This window comes from Hypanus sabinus, chromosome 5 (genome assembly GCF_030144855.1).
Source record: "Hypanus sabinus isolate sHypSab1 chromosome 5, sHypSab1.hap1, whole genome shotgun sequence".
In the NCBI taxonomy this organism is placed as follows: domain Eukaryota; kingdom Metazoa; phylum Chordata; class Chondrichthyes; order Myliobatiformes; family Dasyatidae; genus Hypanus; species Hypanus sabinus.
The window spans coordinates 28,677,357-28,701,184 of NC_082710.1; the positions used below are offsets into that span (position 1 = coordinate 28,677,357).

Genomic DNA, 23,828 nt, shown 5'->3' on the forward strand with positions numbered 1-23,828 from the left:
TGAGCCTGTGATGGAGCTGGCCCACTCTGCTACCGCCTGCAACATCTTACAATCCTGTTTATTGGAGCCTCCATACCAGGCCCTGAGGCAACTCTCAGAATGCTCTGCATTGCGCATCTGCAGAAATTTGCTGAAGTAGTTAGTGACATACCAAATCTCCTCAAATTCCTAATGAAGTTGAGATGCTAGCATGCCTTCTTCATGATTGATTCAATGTGTTGAGCCTAGAACAGGCCCTCAACAGTTTTTCCTTGAAGATTCTCACCTTTTCTGGTGTTGATTCCTCAATCAGGATTGTTGTGTGTTGTCCCAACTTCACCTCCTGAAATCTACAATAATTTATATGGTCTTGCTGACTTAGACTGTGAGGGTGTTGTTGTGACACCACCCAGTCAGTCAATCTGTGGTATTTAATCATGTATGCATCCTTGTCACCATCTCTGATTCTATCTGTAACAGCACTGTCATTGGTGAATTTATAGATGGTGTTTGTGCTTAGCCACACAATCTTGACTGCAGAGAGGGTGGAACAGTAGGCTAAGCATGCATCCTTGAGGTTTGCCTGTGTTGATTGTCAGTGAGGAGAAGATACTTTCACCATACAGGATATGGTCCCTTGAAGAGGTAATCAAAGATGCAATTTGCAGAGAAATGTACAGATATTTAGGTTTGAAATTTGTTGATTAATTCTGAGTGGATGATGGTGATGAACACCAAATCATAGTCAATGGAAGTCATAGTCAATCCCTTCCCAGGCAGGGATTGATTCTTTCCATAGCCAATTTCTTAAAGCACATCATCATAGTAGATGTGACTGTTTTTGGGTGATAGTCACAGCAGTAAGAGGCTGAATATGTTTTTGAACGTACTGGACAGTTGGTCAGAACAAGTTTTTAGTAACCATTCAGGTATACCACTGAGGCCTGACACATAACTGGGTTTCACCATCTTGACTGATGTTCTGACATAGGCCTCTGAGACGGAGATCTCAGGGTCACAAGACACAATGTGATTGACAGTTATGTAACGATTGGCATCATTTCAAAGTGAGTATAAAAGGCATTGAGCTCATTAGGGAATGAAGTATCATTTCCACTTACGTTGTTAGGATTTGCCTTTTAGGAAGTGGCGGCCTGCAAAACCTGTCACAGCTTTGGTGCAACTGATTGTGTCTCTAACTTCGCACTGAATTGCCTTTTTGCTCTCACGATGGCCTTCCTAGGTTGCGTGGGACACTGTAGAGGATTCTGGATCGGTTGTCTTGAACGCCACAAATTGAGCCCTTAGCACATTGCAAACCTCCTGGTTCATACAGGGGTTCGGGCTTGGGAAAATTCAGTATGTTCATATTTTGGTTGCCCAGCTGAAGAAGTACAGTTCCACTTTCATTTCTATTCCCTATTCTCCAGACAAGCTACTTGTTTGAAAATGCAGCAATGCAAGAGTACATAGCAAAAGAAGAAGTTGCTGCACAGACCTAACAGGTTGAGAAAAACCTGTGGGTGGTAAGGAAGTGTTGACAATTCCTTTAACTAGACTAACCACGTAAATACCATTGTTCCAAGAGCAAGGTAGTGTGCAATGAGTGGTTTACTTCCTGACACACACAAAAAATAATCCTTTTCATCTTCTATAAGGCACAAGATAGGAGTGGGATGAAATACCCTCCAATTGCTTAGATAAATGCAACAAAGATCAATATGTCTTGATCAATGATCCAGCAATGATCTAGATGCCTCCACATGCTGACAATTCTTTCTCTCCAACAGATGGTGCTTGACCTGCTGTGTTCCTCCAGCAGCTGTCTCATTGGATTTTTGTTCCAGATTCCAGCACCTGCAATCCCTTGTGCCAACATAAGAAATGCTCACTCCATTGACTTAGGCAGGTTGCTGCCTCTTGGCGCATGGTCATGTGTTATCTGTGTGGGCAGATCCCCATTCTGGCACAGAATCCAAATTTTGTAGTATTATTTACAGGCATTCTGACACCACGTTTTAGCATCCTTCTCCAACCCACTAGAAACATAATTATTCAAATATTTTTTTAAGTATTTTGCAAAAAAGTGAAAACATGTCCCTAGACACTCTCACTGTGGCCTGTCTTAGCAAAGACAGTAAGGTTCTGAACTCTTCCTCACTCTAAGTGACAGTTGTTGCAACAATACCGATGGTCACATGATGTAATTCCTAAAGCTGTACCAATCAATACTGCATTTTGCCAAAACTGTTCAAATTCTCTCTTTTTTGCCCATTTATTCCATCTTCCCTTTTCCCACATTTATTCCATCTTCTCTTTTCATCCCTGACTGTCTTGCCTGTTAACAGCAATCTTCTTTTTCTCTCCCACAGACATTTCTATACCTTAACCCATTCTTAATTAGTAAATTGGTTTATTATTTTCACATGTAATGAGAAACCTTGTTCTGCATGCTATCTGTAGAGATCATTTCATGACATCAGTACAGTGAGGTCATGGCTTGGCTTCGTGAATGAAGATTTAGGAAGAGGGCTGCCCACATCTGCTGCAGGCTTGCTGGTGGCTGACGAGGCCAATACGGGACAGGCAGATCCATCTGCGGTGGCTGCAAGGGAAAATCGGGGAGGATGGTCATAGATGTGGGTGTGTCCTTCGGCCTGCGCAATGGTTTTTTTAGGTGGAGTGCAGTATGCGCGGTACTGGCCCAACCCTTTACACCCGGGGTTCATCTGCCATAGCCTAGCAAGCTGGGACGATGGCAGCAAGGTTTTCGTGTCGTAGGAGTTACGTCGGAGTGTCCTTCTCCTAGGTGGATGGCCTGACAAGGCTGACGAGCCCCACCTGCCCAGGTTTGGAGTCAGAGCTGTCCTTCTCTTAGGCTGGCTGCCAACCAAGGCTAACGAGGCCAGCCTACCCATCCAGTTATACCGCCAGACACTCGGTCGTGCCATGACATAGCAAGCTTGGTGGAAACAGGGGGAGGGGGCACCGATGAGAAGGTGTTGGTATGGATGCAGTAGTGTAGGTGAGGCCATTTGCAGTGGTCTCCTGCCTAGCAAGCCAGACAGTGACCACACAGTGATCACTACACCGGGAACGGAGAGGCGATGTACTGCACGTGGACTTCCCCTGGGTGAGCAGGACGTCAGGTCCAGACCTCACCTGCCCCCAGTGGGTAATACGACAGTGAGGTAGTATTAGCAAAAAAAAAATAACAGAATGCAGAATAAAGTATTAAAGTTATAAAAGAAAGTGCAGTGCAGGAAGACAATAAAGTGCAAGGCTGTGGCAAAGTGGATTGTGAGGTCAGGAGTCTATCTTATCATAAACAATGTCTATACAAAAGTCTTAAAACAGTTGAGTAGAAGCTGCCCCTGAGCCAGGTAGAATCTGCTTTCAGGTTTACATACTTTCTGCCAGATGGAAAGGGTAGAACAGAGTATGTCCAGGATGGAGGGCATCTTTGATTGGGCTGACTGCTTTACAGAGGCTGTGAGAAAGCAGAGTGTATAGGGGGGGGGGGTGTCTGGATTTCATGATGAACTGAGGTGAATGACATAGAACTCTGCATTTTCTTATGGTCACAATGGAGCAGTTGCCAAACTGACATGTCCAAATTGGATGCTTTCAAAGTTCAAAGTAAATTTATTATCAAAGTACACCGCATGCAACCCTGAGATTCATTTTCTTGCCGTCATATTTAATAAATCCAATAACTATAATAGAATCAATGAAAGACTGAACCAACAGGATGGACAATCAGAGTGCAAAAGACAACAAACAGTGCCCACCTATTCAGCAGAGCATCACTCGCTGTCCACTTACAGTCATGCCCAGCACTTGCCCCAGGGATGCCCTCCTGATCCTCAGGCAGCAGTCATATCGCTCTGTTCGATAGACATCTGTCCATTTCTAAAGTTAAAAGGTATTATTTCTTATACCTACAACCAGGTGTTAGTTTCATGACCAGAAAACCCCCAATCTGGGTACAGATATATCCGGATTTAAAACAAATAGCAATATTTATGTAAAGCTACAATACTAAACACCACTAGAATACTCCAAAGGTTCCTAACAGTCGAGAAATAGAACAGCTCATACTTCAGGTTTTACCAGCTTGAGCTGAGAAAAAATTTAAAATGCAGTATTAATAATAATAAGTGAATACACAATAAATATTGAGAACATGAGATGAAGAGGAATAAACTCTTCTCCATCTTCCAGCTGGGTACAGGTATCGATTTTAACCCTAGGAGAATTTATTTGTCATATACACCAGGAAAGCAATAAATCCTTTCTCATGAGGTGAAGAGTCCGTGAAAGTGAGTCCATAAGTTATGGTAACATTTCAATGAAGGTTAACTGAAGTTGAGTGAAGTATTCACTGGTTCAAGAGACTGATGGTTGAGGGGTAATTACTGCTCCTGAGCCTGTAGTGTGAGGCATGAGGCTTATGTACCTTCTTCCTGATGGCAGCAACGAGAAGAGAGCATGGCCTGGGTGGTGGAATCCCTGCTGATGGATGCTGCTTTCCTCTGACAATATTCCATGTTGATGTGCTTGATGGGAGGGCTTTACCTGGTATTGTCTGAGCTGAATCCACTACTTTTTGTAGGGATTTTCCAATCAAGACGATTGAATGGAAAATTATAAATGCATTACCATACCAGGCTATGCATCTATTAAAATTTTTTGAGGGTTAATGGAACATGCCAATATTTATTTAGCCTCCTGAGGAAGAAGAGGCATTTGTGCACTTTCTTGGCCATGGTGTCTGTTGGCTGGACCCGAGCACATTATTGATATTTACTTTAACCTGAAGAGCTCTCAACAGTCTCCACCTCAGCATCATAGATGTAAACAGTTTTCACTCCATCTGTCCTTTATGCTCCATCCTCTCCCCCGCCCCATTTCATTATTCACATTGCTTAATTTTTAGCTTGTTCTTTAATTTTTATTTTGTCAGTTGGATGTGACTGACAAAACCAGCATTTTGTTATTCAGATGAAAGTACTCCGAGGATAACAACTATATAGGGAGCTTCAGGATTTAGAGCTACTAATGACAAAGGAATGATGATTTATTTCTAAGTCAGGATGGTGAAAAAGAGTTGGGAAAACACTGTTGGATGATGTTTCATTCTGTCTGAAACCTACATCCTTCTTGGTGGAAGATTGTTTGGAGTTTTGGAGAGGCTTCCAGAGCAGGCCAGATGAATAGCTGTTGTTCATTTTGCTATGCTTTACACGACATATACTTTGCATTGATCGTGAAGGGATTAAACCTGTTGGTAGAAAGCACTAGGCTGCTTTGTTCTGGATGGTATCAAGTTTCTTGATCACTGTTGGAGTTATTTATCACACCATTACAGGATATTTCATCATTATCCCAACATAGATGGTAGAAAGACTTTGGTGTATCAGACATTAAGTCACTGGTTGTGGAACACCCAGCTCTTGTAGTGATAATATTTACAGTCCAGTTGAAGTTCTGGTCAATGGAATCCCCCAGGATAATGCTACTGTGATATTTCAATGATAATATCATGGAATGTCAAAGTTAGCAGGTCAGAATCTCTTGTGAGAGATCGGCATTGTTCAGCACTTTTATATCATGAATATTACTTGTTATTTAGCAGTCAATGCCTGAGTGTTGTGTAGATGCAGCATGCAAATAGCAGCATTTCATTCACGAGAGAACTGCAAGTGGAAGTGGACATTTGGAATCATCAATAAATCTTTGATCTTATCATTCTGACTTTCACTTGCTCTCCCATTCACATATTGCCCTCTCCATATCATTTTTCTGTATCTCAATAGCAATCTATATTTTGCTACTCAATTTTTCCTAACCAGTTTAACTCTCGTTTGTGCACATTGTTTCCAATAAGATGATACTATTGTTTCATTCTTCCACTTGCAGCCAACAACCACCAATTTTAGTATGCAATAAATGGTTCTTTGATTCAGTCCATTTATTTTCCAATCGCCTGTTCATGGATTTAGGGAAAAAAGAAGTGCGGACAGTGGGAGGATTTACATTTCCTCTGATTCACAGCAGTGAATATGAAACTGAAGTGGAAGGAGATGCAGTGCGCCATGAACCATCACATATTATTGAGACCTTTTTCACATTGAACTAACTGCTTTCATCACATTGAAGTTGTGATAGAAATGAAAATAACCTTGAGCATTATGTGAGCTACCTGATGCAGAGAAGAAATCCATCCACATTGTGACGATTTTTGAGCCATGATTGTATTACAGAAAGAGTAATACTTCATTGTCACGCTAACAGCCACAACCTGTGATACAATTTGTGATTCATCCCTCAGATGAAAGCATTATTAGCAATCAAATATGTAACAGAAATACACTTGATATTGTAGGTACCTTCTCTTTTGTACTATAAATTGACTTCCATCTTAGGATACGGCCGTACAAGGATCTTAATAGAAACTGAAAAAAAATGTAGACACTTGAAATCTGAAATAAAAACAGAAAAATTTTGGAATACTCTGCAGGTCAGGCAGCATTTATAGAGAGAGAAAAAGGGAGTTAACATTTCAGGTTGATGACCTAAAAGATATTATAATTAGTATTAATATTTTAATTAAACACCGATGTACCAATCACCTACCAACAGAAATTAATGGGCAGGATTGTTGGGAATCAAAAATACTAACTTTTTTTTAACATTATATTAAACCAAGTTCAGGTCCTGGTCTTCAGTTGTGGTTTAGCTACTAAGCCCTGCAGAACTGTTTTTACTGACAGGAAAAAGGGCAAATGTAGGTTATTGGTGCCTTAAAACCAGTCACTTCAGGCAGGTGAGGCTTATCAGCCATGGTTGACAGCTCACCTAAGAGAACAATTTCAAACCTCAGCTGCCTTGCGGCTATACCCACTCATAGGGAAGGCTTCCAGAGAAAGTCCCAAGGGAAAAATCCAAAGCTGGAGTCCCTAAGGCAGTCCTACGAAAAGTTCAATGCTGACTGGCAACTCCTGTGACGCTTCTGGTACGAAACTGTATCGGTCTCTGCTGTTCCTTTGAGTTCATCAGATGTGTGGAGAGGAGGGTTTGCTACATGGGTAACTGCTTGCCCTTCATATCAAACTGCCCAGGCTTGTATATCTAGACAGCTAGGATGCAATATCATGGTCAACTCTGACAGTTGGAGGCCTTCAAATCCACCTCTTTACATTAAAAAGATGAAACAAGTTGGGGACTTCCATTGCATTTAAAATAAATTGGACATTTGTAAGTGGAATCAACTTGGTTGAGCTCACAATTTACCACAGAATAACGTTATGTCATGGCCATGTCTTTTTACCAAGTAAGTGATGGCATGGCAGTGGTAGTACTAGAAATAGAGTTATTTGAGGGGTGATGACCAAAGGTCAACTCAACATGTCAATGTAATTGAATTGAAAGGCTTACACCTGGCTTGAAGCGTTTATGGTCTCTGAGCTAAACACTTGATGTGATAGGGCATAATTTTAAAGCTAAAGCAAGGTTTTTCAGTTGTGTTCTAATTGTGAGTAGAAGGAAAAGTTGTAAGTCAATTTTGCAAATGAAAATTGATACAAGGTCAGTGGTTAATTTTAAATCTAAGATTGGTTAATACAACTTGATCACAGTTATCAAAATGGCAGACCAAAGGAGAGTCAATGGAGTCAAGTCACAAATGAACTATGATTTCATGATGCAGTTTCAATGAATGAAACTGGGCATTCACGCTTGTGTTTTGTTCCCCAACAGCAAAATGTCATGCATTAATATCGTCCCTACTGTCATAAAATGCATTACATCCTTCAGGTGAAGTTTATTACTTCATACGTTCCCGGGTCATTTTTTGATGCATTAGGTAAAGGAAATATGAATTGTTAGGGAGAGGGGCAGGACTAGAGAAGTGATACCTAAAATATTACAGGTTATGTTGTAGAGGAGATGGCATTGATGCCATACTCTCAAATGGAGAGAGATAATGCTTGCAAATATCTGATGTCAAAGATAAGAATATATTTAATGTTAACATACATTTATTTTATCAATGACTGATGTAAGGGATGATAAATTTCAGCATTATGAACAATAACCTAAACCTTCTTTCAACCATCACATTTGCATGAGAACAATCCCTTAAAGCACATGATTTCTTCTGAGAATGTGCATCACTGGGTGGATAGTCACATGGCAGCTCAAACACAGAAGAAATCTCCTAGTGGTTGGAGTGAGTCAGATGAGTGAGCGCAGAAGACACGGACAGCAGCAGGAAGACCTTCCTGGGGAGGAAACTGTACTTTGCAGGCTGTTTGGAACTGGTTGCTTATGTTAAATGCCTGAGGCCATTAACCAGAAGGAGAATGTTGAAGGTTTGTCAATGCAAGGTCAATTACACACACTGCAAAAGCGCAGGCATTAACTCAATCATTAGGGGAGTTATAAAAACAGGGAAACCCAAGAATGGTTTCAATAGAGCAAATGGTTATCTCAGAGAGTAGCCTTTCAAATGAGTCCATAGTCATGAAGTCCTGTCACCTTAAGCAGGATGACACATTAAACAAGTATCCAATTCATGTCTTTATAATATGTTACACTCTACAATGGAGATTTATTATGGTAATATGGTGCAGGTCTATTATTCAGATGATAGCAAAAGTTCTTCCCAAAGCACTCCCACTTCACTTGTTACTCCTGTCCCCCAACCATCCTTCAACATTCATGTTACCTCATCCCCAAAGACCGAGGCTGCCAAGAACAGGGAGATTATCAACTTTTAACCTCAGTCAAAATCACATAAGGTGCTCAATGAAAAACCTGCAGGATGCATAAATTGCAGAAAATGGAATTCATTTGAACATACACAGAGGTCTCTGACACAATAATATGTTATTAAGTTTCCAATTTTATAATGTCAAATAAAATGTGATCAGAATTTTTTTTACATTTTGCCCATTATTCTGTGCTAAATGGCAATTTGTACTTTTCCTGTTCTAGGCTGAATGTCAACACATACTGAGTCTCACTGAATGAGGATATAAATAGCTGACGGAATGGATAATGATGTTTGGGACATCTCATGCATTTTTTAAAACTTTAGGTAGAGGCAGTAGTGTTCAAACGGCTTCATATATTAAACTGATTGCACTCTACACCTTTTGAATCCAACCATAATATGCCCGCTCATTCTAGCTTTTTTTTTGTTTAGAGATACGACACAGAACAGGCTCCTCTGGCCCAACAAGCAGCACCACCCAGCAACCCACCTGCTTAATCGCAGTCTAATCACGGAACAACCTACAACGTCCAATTAACCTACCAACGGATTGTTTGGATTGTTGGAGGAAACCAGAGCGCCCGGAGTAAACCCATGCGCTCACAGGATGGATGTACGAACTTCCTACAGGTGGCATTGGAATTGAACTCTGAACTCTGACGCCTGAGTTGTCATAACTAACTTCTACGATTCTGAGGTGTTGAATCTCAGGAAGGTTTATCAAAACTTTCAGTTTCTGTTTCCTCACTTCCAGATGTGTTTTTGTCTGGATGACTACAAGGCTCTTAAAGAGGTTACAGACTGTATTGATCTTGAGACAAAATATTTGCATATGCTATTACTATAAAGTCTTTATTAGATGGTAGTTCACTGCCATCTGACATGACAACCTCAACCTTCAGAAGTACTTCACTTCAAGGAACAAAGCAAGCCTATCTGTAAAATTTTGGTATAGGAGGTGTATTTCGAAATATACCTTACCTCACACCTTACCCTCCCTCTCTTGTTGATCAGGAACCTGACCATACTTCACCAAAAGTAGCCATCATAATATAAACATATCTCACCAGCTCCAGAAGATGCCAAATAACTTTTTTTTAAAAAATCAATTAAATTGCATGCAAAAGAAACCAGCCTCGGGCTGCATCATCACAGGCTGGCTGGGAACCAAGCAATAGCCAGAGAATTGACAGTGCACTGGGGTGAGATGTGAAATGCTGCTTTCCTCTAAAAAAAATGTCAGTTAAGGATGACTATATCAAATTCTCTCTATCTGCCTTTCTTTATGACAAAGATGAAATTATTTGCCACTTCTCAAGGGTTTGCTATCTCCTGACATTTATTGATGCTCCTACTCAATGAGAACCAATTATATGTAATCCGCCCTTGCAAAAGAGTAACTGAAGGAGAGCATCTTTGTTATGACTGCAGGCATAGCGCAGGGTGTCAGTTATTGCATACCTATTCCAGATCTTATTAACTCTGCTCTTTTCCTGAACTAAAAGTTGCTCCATACCTCATAGCATCCAACTGATGAGTGACCATAGGCAATGCAGTGTAGAATCGAGGCTTAAAATCTTTCCAAGATTCATGAGATTATTGAGGCACAAGGAAATGCAGGTGTAGAAATCAAGAGAAATAAACAATGTGCTGGAGGAACTCAGAGGGACACGCAGCATCTGAGGGAGGAAAGAAATTGTTAACATTTCTATTCAAAACTCTGTATCCGGACTTGGAATGAAGAGTTGCTACTTTCAGTCCTGATGCAAGGTTTCAACGAGAAGCTTCAAGACATCAGCCTCCCAGGGGTAACTAGAGCTGCCTTTTTTTTGAAGTGTATTTTTTATGATGGCAAGACAATGCTGAACTCCAAGAACTTCAAGTACTTCAGGTCTACCCCCATCAGTGAGCTGTTCGTTGCCGGAGGAGCTGGACTTGGTGCAGACGGTGTTGCTGCATGCTACAGGAAAGCATCGGAGTTGGTGTGCGAAGGCAGCATGCTGAGTAACCGCAGGTGATTGTCTTTGGTGTTTCTCTTGTGATCGCATGACCCTGTTGGATATTAATAATGTAAGATGCCACTTGCCCATTTCCCTTGTCTGTAGGCTCAGCAGATGACACAGAGGAGCTGCATGGCCTTGGCTGTAGTGAGGTCCAGGCCTCAAGCCAAGGGCACGCCTGCTACTGCAGTCCAGGAGAGGAGACACCAGAAGCGGTATTGTGTGGTGTCCATGTTCAGTTGGGGGCTGGCCTCTCCCATCTGTGCTGCCCTCTGGTCTTCAATTGGTGGAAAGACAAGCTAGATTGTGTGTGTGTTTGCCTACAGACTACCAGGAATGGTACCATATCACTTAGACCTGGGCTAATTTTGTTTTTGCATGACTCTATGTGTGCTCACTATCTTATATGTGCTGTGTACCTTGCGCAGCTTGGCCCCAGAGGAAAACTGTTTCATTTGGTTGAATTCATGTAAGGTTGAATGATAATTAAACTTGAATTTGATATGATTTGATTTGCATTTGAATGTCCTTCCTCTCACAGATGCTACATGACTCGTTGAGTTCTTCCAGCACATTGTTTGTTGTTCATTAGATTGTTATTCTGCAGCTATTTGCTGCACCAGCTATATATGAGCCAAATGACAGGGTAATTACTTGGTAATAGGAGCTATTTGCTAACGCTGTCCAGGACATGTCCACTTCTCATTACTACCATCAGGAAGAGATACAGGAACCTGAAGATCCACATTCAATGATTCAGAAACAGCTTCCTCTCCTCCTACACTGGATTTCTAAACACTCCATGAAAACTAAATCATCATATCTTTTTTTTCTTTAGATTATTTAAATAATTTTATGTCTTTGCACTGTACTACTGCCATAAAGCAAAACTCATGCCAAGTAAGATGGCGATAATAAACTTGATTCCGGTTCTGACTCAAATGTTCAAACAAGCACAGTTCATTAAACACACACAGAATGATGGAGAAATTCAGCAAGTCAGGCAGCAACTGGAGAGGGGAATAGGCAGTCGAAGTTTCGGGCCAAGACCCTTCACCAGGACTTGTAAGGAAAATGGCAGTAGGTAGAATAAGTGGGGTGGGGGTGGTAGCAGAATGAGCATAAAATTGATAGTTGAGACCTAAGGGAAGATAAGTGGGTAGGGGAGGGGAGATGAAGTAAAAAATTGGGAGAGAATAGGTGAATGAGGTAAAGTGTTGAATAAGAAGGAGTCTAACAGGAGAGGACAGTAGGCCACAGAAGAAAGGGAAGGATGACAGGCACCAGAGGGAGGTAATAGGTAGGTGAAGAGAAAGAAAAGAGGTGACAGGGTAATCAGAATAGCAAATGGAAAAAAGGAGGAAAGGTGTAAAATTTCCAGAAGTTAGAGAAATTGATGTTCATGCAATCAGGTTGGAGGCTACGAAAGATCTTGACCTGAAACATCAACAATTTATTCACCTCCTTAGATACTTCATGACTTGCTGACTTGCTGAATTCCTCCAGCATTTTGTGTGATTTGCTCAGTATTTCCAAAAGCTGCAGAATCTCTTGTGTTTATAATTCAAACAATGAAAGCCATGATGTCACACAAAAACACAGCATTGTCAAAGTACAAGTCACCATAAAATAAACAATCCAAAGAAAACGTGTAACTTAAATCATTGAATATCTTACCCGTTGCTGTTGTATATCCCCCAGGCACTCCTGCCTTGGTAATACTCTAATAGCAGCTACATATACTGAGGAATCTTCAGTAGAGGAGACTGTGGATGGTCTTGGAGGAGTACTCACCGTCACTCTATGTCCTGAAAATTCAGCTGAGAGTGGATCTTTTTCACCTGGGAAGTAATAGGGTGGGATTTAAAAAAACTGCAAGTACTGGAAATCTGTAAAAAAAAGCAGAAAATGCCAGAGGCACTTAGCAAGTCATGTAGCAACGGAGGTAGGTGAAAAAGAGAAAATGTGTCAAGTTGAGGATTCTTTGTCAGAAATGGGAAAAAGAGAAAGCAGTTCAGTGTTAAGCTGCATAGAAGGTGCAGGAGGGGTGAAAAGGCAAAGGGAATATTTCTGATAGGGTGAGGTCCTGTTTACAGAAAGTGACACTCAAGGCTGTGAAATGCAAGTCAGAGCTGTAAGAGTAGAACAGGGAATGGCAAAGAGAATAGCTCTTTCAGAATATGAGAGAAGAAGATGAATATGATGGTGGTATCTAGAAGAGTGGAGAAACTTACAATGGATGATCCATTGAGTGTCGAGACTGGTGGGTGGAATGTGAGGACCAGAGGAATTTTATCTTTGTTCTGTCCAGGAAGTGATGGAGTGGGAGCAGAGGTGTGTGAAGTAGGTGGGATGTCTTCAACCTCTCTGTCCAATATAAGAGAGACAAAGTCACTGTTCAAGAGGAAAAGAAGATATCTTAGAGGCAGCTATGTGGAGAGCAGATGTGACAGAGATGGAGGAACTGGAGAATGGAATGGGGCTCTTACAGGAAACAACATGGATGCAATTATAGTTAACAACCAGAAGCACACAGCTGTGACAGGGTTTACATGCCAGTATGTCCCAAAGGCGAAACCTAACAGCATAAATAGTGCTGATGCTTCATTCCCCAATGTGCTTTGTATGCAAGCTTTGAAAAGGAGAATAACAATACAAACCCCACATGTGCCAATCTCCAGAGCAGCAGGCCACCTGTGATCTCTGTCTCAGAAGCTGTTGCCAGAAACATGCCTCAAGGGGGTAAGCCCTCAGAAGGGATCACATAACTGGCCAGGTATTGAAAACCTGTGCCAACCACCTGGCTAGTGTGTAAGGACATCATCAATCTCTCACCTCTGTGATCTGGTAGCAGTTGTGTCTACTGTGATGAAATATTGTGAAAGGCTGGTTAAGGAAAAAATGAACTCCTGTCTGAGAAAGGACATGGACACTGCAGTTTGACTACAGCAGATGCAAGCCCAATGGCCCTCCATTCTACTTTGGAGCACCAAGACAACACCAGAACATACACCAGACTGCTGCTTTTATGCAGACTTTGAAAGAGAGAATAAAAATACACCTGTGTGAATCCTTACAGCATCCGGTGACTGTATCCAAGAACTGAAGGCCGGTGCTAATCAACTGGCTAGTGTTCATGGACATCTTCAACCTCTCACTTAAGTAGTTTGAGGTACCCACTTGCTTCAAGCATACTGGTGCCCAAGAAGAACATTGTAACCTGTTACAGTAGCTCTTCCATCCACTGTCCTGAGGTTGGTCATGACGCATATCAACTCCTGCCTGAGGTGTTACTTGAATCTGCTCTCATTTGCCTACCATCGCAACAGGTCGACAGCAGATGGCATTGACCCATCATTCAGCTCTAGAAAGCCTGGACACTGAATATCCATACATCAGGCACGAAAGCATTGCAGTTAGAGTAGTGACGTTACAGCATCATAAACCTGGGTTCAGCTCCTCTGCTGTCTATAAGGAATTTGTCTGTTCCTTCCATGAATGAGTGAGTCACCTCCGGGTACTTCAGTTTCTCACCGTATTCCAAAGATGTACAGGCTAGTAAGATAATTGGACACATGGATGTAACTGGGTAGTGCACATCTGTTAGGCTGGAATGACCTGCTACCATGCTGTATCCCTAAAAGTACAAAAAGTAATAATATCTGGGCTCTGCAAGATAAAGGTCAGATTGCCAAACCACGGTAACACCACAATTCGCAGCGGGTTTGAAGGCAATATTGAGATTGGTCCTTCATGAGCTAAGTCATGTGCATTTAGTGGTGGGTAGGCTCCAGTGAATGTGAGCTGCTTGTCAACAGGCAACTTCAAGCACGGTAATGAAGTGACAAGGGAGGCGTCACAAATGCTGCCCTCCCAGTTAAAAAAAAAGTAAATTCATGCTTCAGCAAACCTTGTAATCAGCCTCTAATATTCAGAAGCATGTAAAATCAATTAAAAATAGAATTCACACTTCAAAACTATTATTCTAAAAACCTCTTAGATTTACTTAATTAAGAATATTAAATTAACTGTAAATTAATTTAAAAAAGAACTGATCTGATTCCCTTTCTTGCCTGCAACCCTACAATCTCCACTTAAATGAATAAGTTCACAGATCCTGTGCCAGGACAATCCTGGCAGAGGAACCCTATCAAATTCTCCAGCATAAACACTAGGAAATTTCTGTTCCATTGCCAGGCAGTGCTTACACTCAGAAATAGCAGTAGTTCTGCACTGTTCCACAACATTCCAACCATTGAATGCTCTTGTGCTGCCTCCCTTTCACTCCATAAGAGAATAAGACATAGGGGCAGAATTAGGCCATTTGGTCCATCAAGTCTGCTCCGCCATTCAGTCATGGCTGATCCTTTTTTTTAACCCTCCTCAGCCCCATTCCCTGGCTTTTTCCCCATAACCTTTGATGCCATGTCCAGTCAAGAACCTATCAACCTTTCCTTACTCACCACAGACAAAACCTGCAAGTTAACCTTTAGGATGTTCTGCACAAGGACTCTCAATTTCCTTAGCATCTCAGATTTTTAGATTTTCACTCTATTTAGAAAATAGACTGTAAACATATTTCTTTTACCAAAGTGCATGTTCATGCATTTTCCTGCATTGTATTTCATTTTCCATTTCTTTGCCCATTCTCCTAATCTGTTTAAGTCCTTCTGTAGGCTTCCTGTTTCCTCAACGCTACCTGGCCCTCCACCAATCTTTGTATCATCTGTGAACTTGATAAATTATTGATGTACAGCATAAAAAGAAGCAGCTTCAACACTGACCCTTGTGGAACACTACTAGTCACAGATAGCCAACCAGAAAAGGATCATTTTATTCCCACTCAATGCCTCCTACCAATCAGTCAATGCTCTAACCATGCCAATAACTTTCCTAAATATCATGAACTCTTAAATTGGGAAGCCGCCTGTTGCACCATCAATAACTCACTCTGAGACGTAAAGGCGAGATATCGGCTTTTATTGACTGGAAGAAGGAACAAGCAGTGGTTGACCACCATACTACATCCTGGAGACTGAGAGGCCGGGCTCAGGCTTCAATTGCCTTTATACAGGGGTCTGTGGGAGGAGCCACAGGAGCAGTCAGCAGGGGGCATGTCCAGACAGGTATATGTAGTTCACCACATTCACCCCCCCTTTTGTTTTAAAAAGAGTCCCCATGTGGCGAAGTTTCTTACAGGTTAAGTCTATCAGGTGGTCGAATCTGTTGCTGCGATCTACGTAGCAGCGGCTGTGATTGCACCGGAGATGGTGGTTGTGCTGGTTCCGGCCTAATTGGAGGTGTCAGCCCATTAGGCGTCAGTGATCCCTCATGTGTGTGCGAAGCGCCTGGTATATACGCATACGAAACGCCCGGTATATGAGTGTCATGAGGAGTCTGTGTAGGGCTTGGTGTGCGTGGTGTCACCTCGGGTACAGGGTTCATAGTTACCGGGGAGTGTTCAGGGTAGTGGTCTACTGCTCCTGCGGGCGCTAGATCGCAGATAGAGACCGTGTCCTCCCGCCCATCAGGTAAGACCACGTAGGCATACTGGGGGTTCACATGTAGAAGGTGAACCCTCTCGACCAGCGGGGAGTATTTATTACTCCTCACATGTTTCCGGAGCAGCACTGGCCCTGGGTACATCAGCCAAACTGGTAGGGTGGGCCCAGTGACAGACTTCCTGGGAAAAGAGAATAGGCGTTCGTGAGGGGTGGCATTGGTGGACGTACATAACAGAGAGCGGATAGAGTGGAGTGCCTCCGGGAGGACCTCCTGCCATCAAGAGACCGGCAACCCTTTTGACTTAAGGGTTAAAAGTGTGGCCTTCCACACTGTCACACTGTGGCATTCTCCCTCTCCACATGTCCATTTCCCTGGGGATTATAACTTGTGGTCCGACTAGTAGCAATGCCCCTAGCTAGCAGGTACTGGCGCAGCTCGTCACTCATAAAGAAGGACCCTTTATCACTGTGGATATAGCAGGGATATCCGAACAGAGTGAAGAGCTGGCACAGGGCTTTTATGACGAACGTGGTAGTGGTGTCGGGGCAGGGGATGACAAAGGGGAACAGCGAGCATTCATCGATAATATTGAGAAAATAGGCATTGCAGTCAGTGGAGGGAAGGGGGCCCCTAAAGTCAACACTCAGTCGCTCAAAAGGGCGGGGGGCCTTGACAATTTGTGCCGTTTCAGGATGGTAGAAGTGTGGTTTGCACTCAGCGCAGACTTGGCAGTCCCTGGTCATTGTCCTGATGTCCTCCAGGGAGTACAGCAGGTTCCGGGCTTTCACGAAATGGTAAAATCGGGTGACCCCCGGATGGCAAAGATGTGCATGGAGGGCTTATTGCTGGTCGAGCTGTACGCCAGCACATGCTCCCCGGGATAGGGCATCAGGGGGCTCATTGAGTCTGCCAGGCCGGTACAAGATATCATAGTTTTAGGTGGAGAGTTCTATTCTCCACCGCAAAATTTTATCATTTTTGATTTTGCCCCACTGTTGGTTGCTGAACACGAACGCAACAGAGCGCTGGTCGGTCAGCAAGGTGAACCTTTTGCCGGCAACATAGTGCCTCCAGTGCCTAATAGCTTCCACTATGGCCTGGGCTTCTTTCTCCACCGTGGAGTGCCGAATTTCAGGGCCTTGAAGGGTACGAGAAAAGAATGCTACTGGCCTGCCTGATTGAGGGTAGCAGCCAGCGCGAAATCGGAGGCGTCACTCTCTACTTGGAAGGGAATGGTCTCGTCCACCGCATGCATCGTTGCTTTGGCAATGTCCCCTTTAATGCAACTGAAGGCCACACAGGCCTCGGCAGAGAGGGGAAACGAGGTAGACTTGACCAGGGGGCAGGCCTTGTCTGCGTAATGTGGGACCCATTGGGCGTAATAGGAAAAAAAAACCCTGGCACCGTCTGAGGGCTTTGAGAGTGGTGGGAAGAGGGAGTTCTAACAAGGGGCGCACACGGTCGGGATCAGGGCCAATGACCCCGTTTTCCACGACATACCCAAGGATAGCGAGTCGGGTGGTTCTGAACACACACTTGTTCCTGTTATCAGTAAAATTCAGAACTTCGGCCACTTGGAAAAATCATTGGAGGTTGGCGTTGTGATCCAGCCAGTCACAACCACAGATGGTGATGTTATCCAGATAGGGAAATGTGGCCTTCAGTTGGCACTGGTCCACCATCCGGTCCATTTCCCTCTGGAAGACAGAGACACCATTTGTGACACCGAATGGGATGCGCAGGAAGTGATAGAGCCTGCCGCCCGCCTCGAAGGTAGTGTAGGGGCAGTCCTCTGGGCAGATGGGGAGCTGGTGATAAGTGGATTTCAGATCTATTGTCGAGTACACCTTGTACTGAGCAATCTGGTTGACCATATCCGCGATGCAGGGTAGAGGGTACGCGTCAAGCTGCGTAAACCGATTGATGGTCTGGCTATAGTCCACCACCATCCTATCTTTCTGCCCAGTCCGAACAACAACTACCTGGGCCCTCCAAGGGCTTGAGCTTGGCTCAATGATCCCCTCCCTGAGCCGCCGCTGCACCTCCAACTGAATGAAGGCCCTGTCCCCCGCGCTGTGCCTCCTGCTTTTAGTTGCCACCAGTTTACAGTCGGGGGTCAGGTTGGCGAATAGCGATGGGGGAGGGATCTTGAGGGTGGAGAGGCTGCAAGTGGTGTCAGTAGCGCAGCTGTCGGCATGGTGCTGGGCGGGACGTGTGGTTCGGTGTGTGTGTGTGGTCAGTAGCGGGGTATATGACAAAGTCCCACAAAACTGAGGATTCCTGACAGTGAGTGGTGGGCAGGGCCTGTCATACGCCATAGTCACACTTTCGAGGTGGCTCTAGAAGTCCAGCCCCAATAGCACAGGTGCACACAGTTGAGGCATGACCAGTAGCGCAAAGTTCCGATATTCTGTGCCCTGCACCACCAATGTCACTACACAACCCACCCAGATGTCTGTGGAATGCAACCCAGAAGCCATAGTGACCCTCTGGCTTACCGGCCATGTCACGAGTCCACAGCGTTGCACTGTGTCCGGGTCAATAAAACTCTCAGTGCTGCCCGTGTCAAACAGGCAGCTAGTCCTGTACGCCTCCACCAGGATGACCATCATTGACCTTGCAAGCTGGTGTGGGGCGCTTTGGTCGAGGGTTACGGTGGTCAGAGTTGAACTGCCATCTTGGTACCCGGTAAGCACCGGTGGGTAGGGGGCCGGGCATGTTGACACCAACAAAGATGGCCGCCCACGTCCGGGCATGCAAGATGACGGCCCCCACGTCTCACACACAGCACTGCTTGACCCCGCTCGCAGTTTAGATTTACAGACCTTGGCAAAATGACCCTTCTTCCCGCAGCTGGAGCAGGTCGCTTCTCGGGCCGGGCAGCGTTTTCGGGGGTGCTTTTCGAGTCCGCAGAAGTAACAGTGCACAGGCTTTCGACTGGCCACAGCTGTGGTCGGGTTTGGGGAGTTCATAGAATTGCGACTGGCAGCGGCGTTGGCGAATTTGCTGGTGGGAACTGGCGGCGGCGGGGTCTGAGGCATCCACGGAACCGACGGGGAATCGCACAGCTGGACAGCGACAGTGTTGTGCAGAGCAGCCTCCAGCGTGTTGGCCATCTCGATCATAAGGTAAGGTAAGATCGGCATTTTCCAGCAGCTGCTGGCGCACATACACTGACCTAATTCCTGTAACAAAGGCGTCTCGTACTAGCAGCTCCGCATGCTGTTCTGCCGTGAGCGTTTTGCAGTCACAAGTTCATTCGAGTGTCTGTAGTGCTCAGAGAAACTTGGTGCTTGACTCTGCAGGCCGCTGTTGTCACGTAGCTAAACGATATCTTTCATAGACGGTGTTCACCGGCCGCAGGTACTGTCTTTTGAGGGCGTCCAGTGCCCCTTCAAAGGTCGCCAGGTCCCTGATAAATGAATAAACTTTTGGGGTGACCCTCGAGAGGAGAATTCTGCGCATGACAGCGGGTCAGTTGCACGAACCTCCTCCAAGTATGATTGGAAGCATGCAAGCCAGAGTTCAAAGGCAAGAGCTGCTTCAGGGCCTTGGGGGTCCAAATCCAATCTTTCCGGATGTAAAATGGTTTCCATGTTTTAAAACTTCCAGTCAATAAAATTGATGCACCATCAATAACTCACTTTGAGATGTAAAGGCGAGATATCAGCTTTTATTGACTGGAAGAAGGAACAAGCAGTGAGTGACCACCATACTACATCCAGGAGACTGAGAGGCCAGGCTCAGGCCTCAATCGCCTTTATACAGGGGTCTGTGGGAGGAGCCACAGGAGCAGTCAGCGGGGGGCATGTCCAGACAGGTATATGTAGTTCACCACACAGCCTCATGTGTGGCACCTTGTCAAAGGACTTCTTAAAATCCAAATACTCAATATCTACTGCATCCCTTTATCTATCCTACTTGTAATCTCCTCAAAGAATTCCAACAGATTTGTCAGGCAAGATTTTCCCTTAAGGAAACTATACTGACTTTGTCCTATCTTGTCCTGCGTCACCAAGTATTCCGTAACCTCATTCTTAATAATTGACTCCAACATCTGCTCAACCACAGGGGTCAGACTACTCTTCTATAATTTCCTTTCTGCTGTCTCTCTACTTTCTTGAAGAGTGAAGTGACATTTGCAATTTTCCAGCCCTCAGTCCAATGATTTTTGAAAGATCATTACTAATGCCTTCACAATCTCTACCACTACCCCTTTCAGAACCCTGGAGTGCAGTAACATCTTCTCCCTTATAACAGTAGCTGCATTCACTTCTCTTCCCTCACACAGTGTCCTTCCTGATGAAGGGTCTCGGCCCGAAAATTTGGCTACTCTTTTCTTACTGATGCTGCCTGACCTGCTGAGTTCTTCCAGCATTGTGTATGTACCTATTGTTTACTAGCTTGCCTCCATATTTCATCTTTTCCCTCCTAATGATTCTTTAAGTTGCTTTCTGCAGGTTTTTACAAGTTTCCCAATCCTCTATCTTCCTGTAATTTTTGCTTTGTTGTATTGTCCTCTCTTTTGCTTTTATATTAGCTTTGACTTCCTTTGTCAGCCACAGTTGTACTACATATTTTGCCATTTGATATTTCTCGGGGCAGAGCAGTGGAGAAATGTGCGTGTTCAGTGGCTTTGCTTCTTGAAATGCTTGGGTTGGTGGAATGGATGAGGTCATATAACTAATAAAATTAATGAGATGGGTTTGAGATCAACTGAGATATATCACTACATGGAGCTTACTGAATCAGAAATCAGTTCAGATCCACGGGCTTCTGCTCAATGCATGTTGTAGCTTAAATAGTGGTCAAGTTGGTAGATGGGCCTTGCTCTCACCCAATCTGTATTCTGTTTTACTAACCTCAATGTAATTATGCATAACAATATCTGTCTGGACAGCCCACAATACAAAAGGTTTTTACTGTATCTCATTGCATGTGACAAACCTTCTGTCTATCAATAACAAAGTTTTTATAAGATCCTTGTGTCAACTGCCTTTCCAAGAACAGGCAGAGCGTGCTAATGTTTTAAATCATACTGACCCTAACTTTGGCAATGTTTACTCCCAAACACTTCTCCAGCCAGAAATCTTGATTTGGTTAGTGATAATTGCTTGGTAAGTTATTAATTATTATTTTTTATAAAAAGAAAGATGGTGTCAGCAAACCACTGGATTATTCAGTGGGCTGTGGACAATACTTCTGAATATACTTTTAAACATACGGCTTTCGTGTCATTCTTGCTGCAATCTGCAGCATTTAATTTCCCTATAAGCAATGCACTTTTAAGTCAATGTAATGATCAATAGATTTCACAATTGTCTGAAGGCCTCAGTGGGCCAGACTGGTATGGCACCTTTAAGCAGATGAAAGTTCATCGTCATGGCTGCAAGGGAGGCAGGAGGAGGGGCGACGCCAAACCTTGCTGAAGTGCCCCCTCCACCAGGCATTTTGTCAGCAAATGTTCAGTTGCTGGAAAACAAAATTGAGAACCTGAGGGAAAGATTGCTGTATCAGAGGGAAATGAAAGAATGTTGTACTCTTATGTCAGAACAAAACTTGAATGTCTCCCAGCACACCAGATACAGCGATCATACTGGAAGGCTTCTTGATTTACTAAATGGACTAAACTGCTGATTTGGAAACAGCAAAAGATGGAGGTGTGTGTTTCATGATAAACTCTCTGTGGTGATGCAATGTGGTGGTTTTGCCAAACTTACGTTCCTCCGACCATGGACACCTCAGGGTCATATCCTGTCCATTCTATTTACACAGGGAGTTCTCCTCCATATTCCTGAACATAGTTTACATACCACCAGCAGCCGACTATGATCAAGTCCATCCCGATGCATTTCAAATCATAATCAGGGACTTCAGCCAGACTTGCTTGAAGAAATCCTGCCCAATTACCATCAGCACATAACCTGTAGCCCCAAAGGCTTTAACAAACTTGACCACTGTTACACTAAGATAAGGGATGCCTCTGTTCCATGCCCAGACCACATTTCAGTGAATCGGTTCACTTGGTTGTCCTTCTATCTACATAGAGACAGAGGCTAAAAAGCAACGCTCCAGAGACTAGGACAACAAAGAGGCTGAGGAGCGACTATGGGATTGCTTTCAGTCAGTCAACAGGGCCGTGTTCAAGGGCTTATCTGTGGATTTGAATGAATACACCATGGTTGTAATGGACTTTATTAAAACAGTTGTAGATGAATATGTCCCCATAAAATCATTTAGAGCCCTCCCCAAACAGACACCCTAGATGAATTATGACATCTCCAATCTATTGAGAGCCAGATCAGAGCATTCATACCTGTTGACCATGAAAATTACAAGAGGTCCAGGTATAATTTGCAGACAGCCATCTTACAGGTGAAGTAGCAATTCTGAACTAAACTTGAATCAATGAAGGATGCTCAACAGTTGTGAGCATCTTTAACATCTTACAAGGTTCAATCAAGCATCATAGGCAACAGCAAGGCTTCACTTCATGGAGGAACCATCACCAATTCTCGCATCCCCCAATGATCTTATGAACACGAGGCCAGTGAATATCGCGACCAAGGGTGATATCCTCCAGAAGGTTCATGAAATTACTTTCTTTCACTTTTTAACTTTTTCTTTATCTTTCAAATGCGGTTCTGCTATTTCTGGAGCCTGTGATCTACATTTTGGAGTTGTGATTTCGGACTGATTGAGCAATCTGATGCTTTGCTGTCTCTGAGGGAATTCAGTGAGATTTAGAGCAAAGTGTGCCCCTGGAGGTCAAGGAACTTGGAGATGTGGCACAAGTACATGATTGACTCCATTTCTCATTGATTTTGTCGATTAACGTGTTAATGAAAGTTAAAATCAACAAGGTCAAGAGCAGAAGGCAGACAGATGTCCAATAACAAATATCTGCAGGTATCCGGCCCTCTGCTCCCTCTCGCCTGCTGCTCCCAGAGAAAGATGCCTGTGTGTGATATCCCTCTCCCTCTCCCTCTCTCTCTCCCTCCCTCCCTCTCAACCGCTGCTACCTCTTCCTCTCGTTTGATGATGTGGGAGGATGAACTGGACACTGTAGTTCATGTTACGATATGCTTCTAATTTCTGGTTAATCCTTTTTTTGCTGCTATCTCATGCAAGTGTTGAAAGGGTGGTCTGGGTCTGTGGCCTGCAGGTAACGATGATAAAGCACTGGGTTGAGCTGAACTGAACTGGACTGAATATGTCTAGACTCTCTCAATGCCATTGTGGTTTGATGATTTATATTCTGCGTTTTTCACTCATTTTTTTACTGTTTGCACAATTTGTTCTTTTATGTGCCTTGGAGGGGTTTGATGTTTTTCTTTGATTGGGTTCCATGGTTTTCTTTGTTTTGTGGCTATCTGTGAGAACACAAATCTCAGGGTTGTATACTGCATACACTCTTTGATAATAAATTTACTTTGAATCTTTGATTTCAGCTTCTATGGCCAAAGTGCAAACAGCCTTCAGGAGGGTGAACCCAGGAAAAATCACTTGGACCATACGGAGTACCTGGCCAAGTACTAAAGACCTGTGCTGATCAACTGGCTGGA

The 23,828-nt window shown here is 43.8% G+C and overlaps 1 protein-coding gene across 1 annotated transcript in view; it reads left to right on the top strand.

Moving 5' to 3' along the window:
- The window catches only part of LOC132393871 (uncharacterized), an 86,571-nt gene that overhangs the window by 49,411 nt on the left and 13,332 nt on the right, over window positions 1–23,828 (top strand). The window contains exon 3 of the mRNA XM_059969265.1: window positions 10,864–10,973. Coding sequence (XP_059825248.1) covers window positions 10,864–10,973 — 110 coding nt within the window. The remainder of the gene's footprint in view (window positions 1–10,863; window positions 10,974–23,828) is intronic.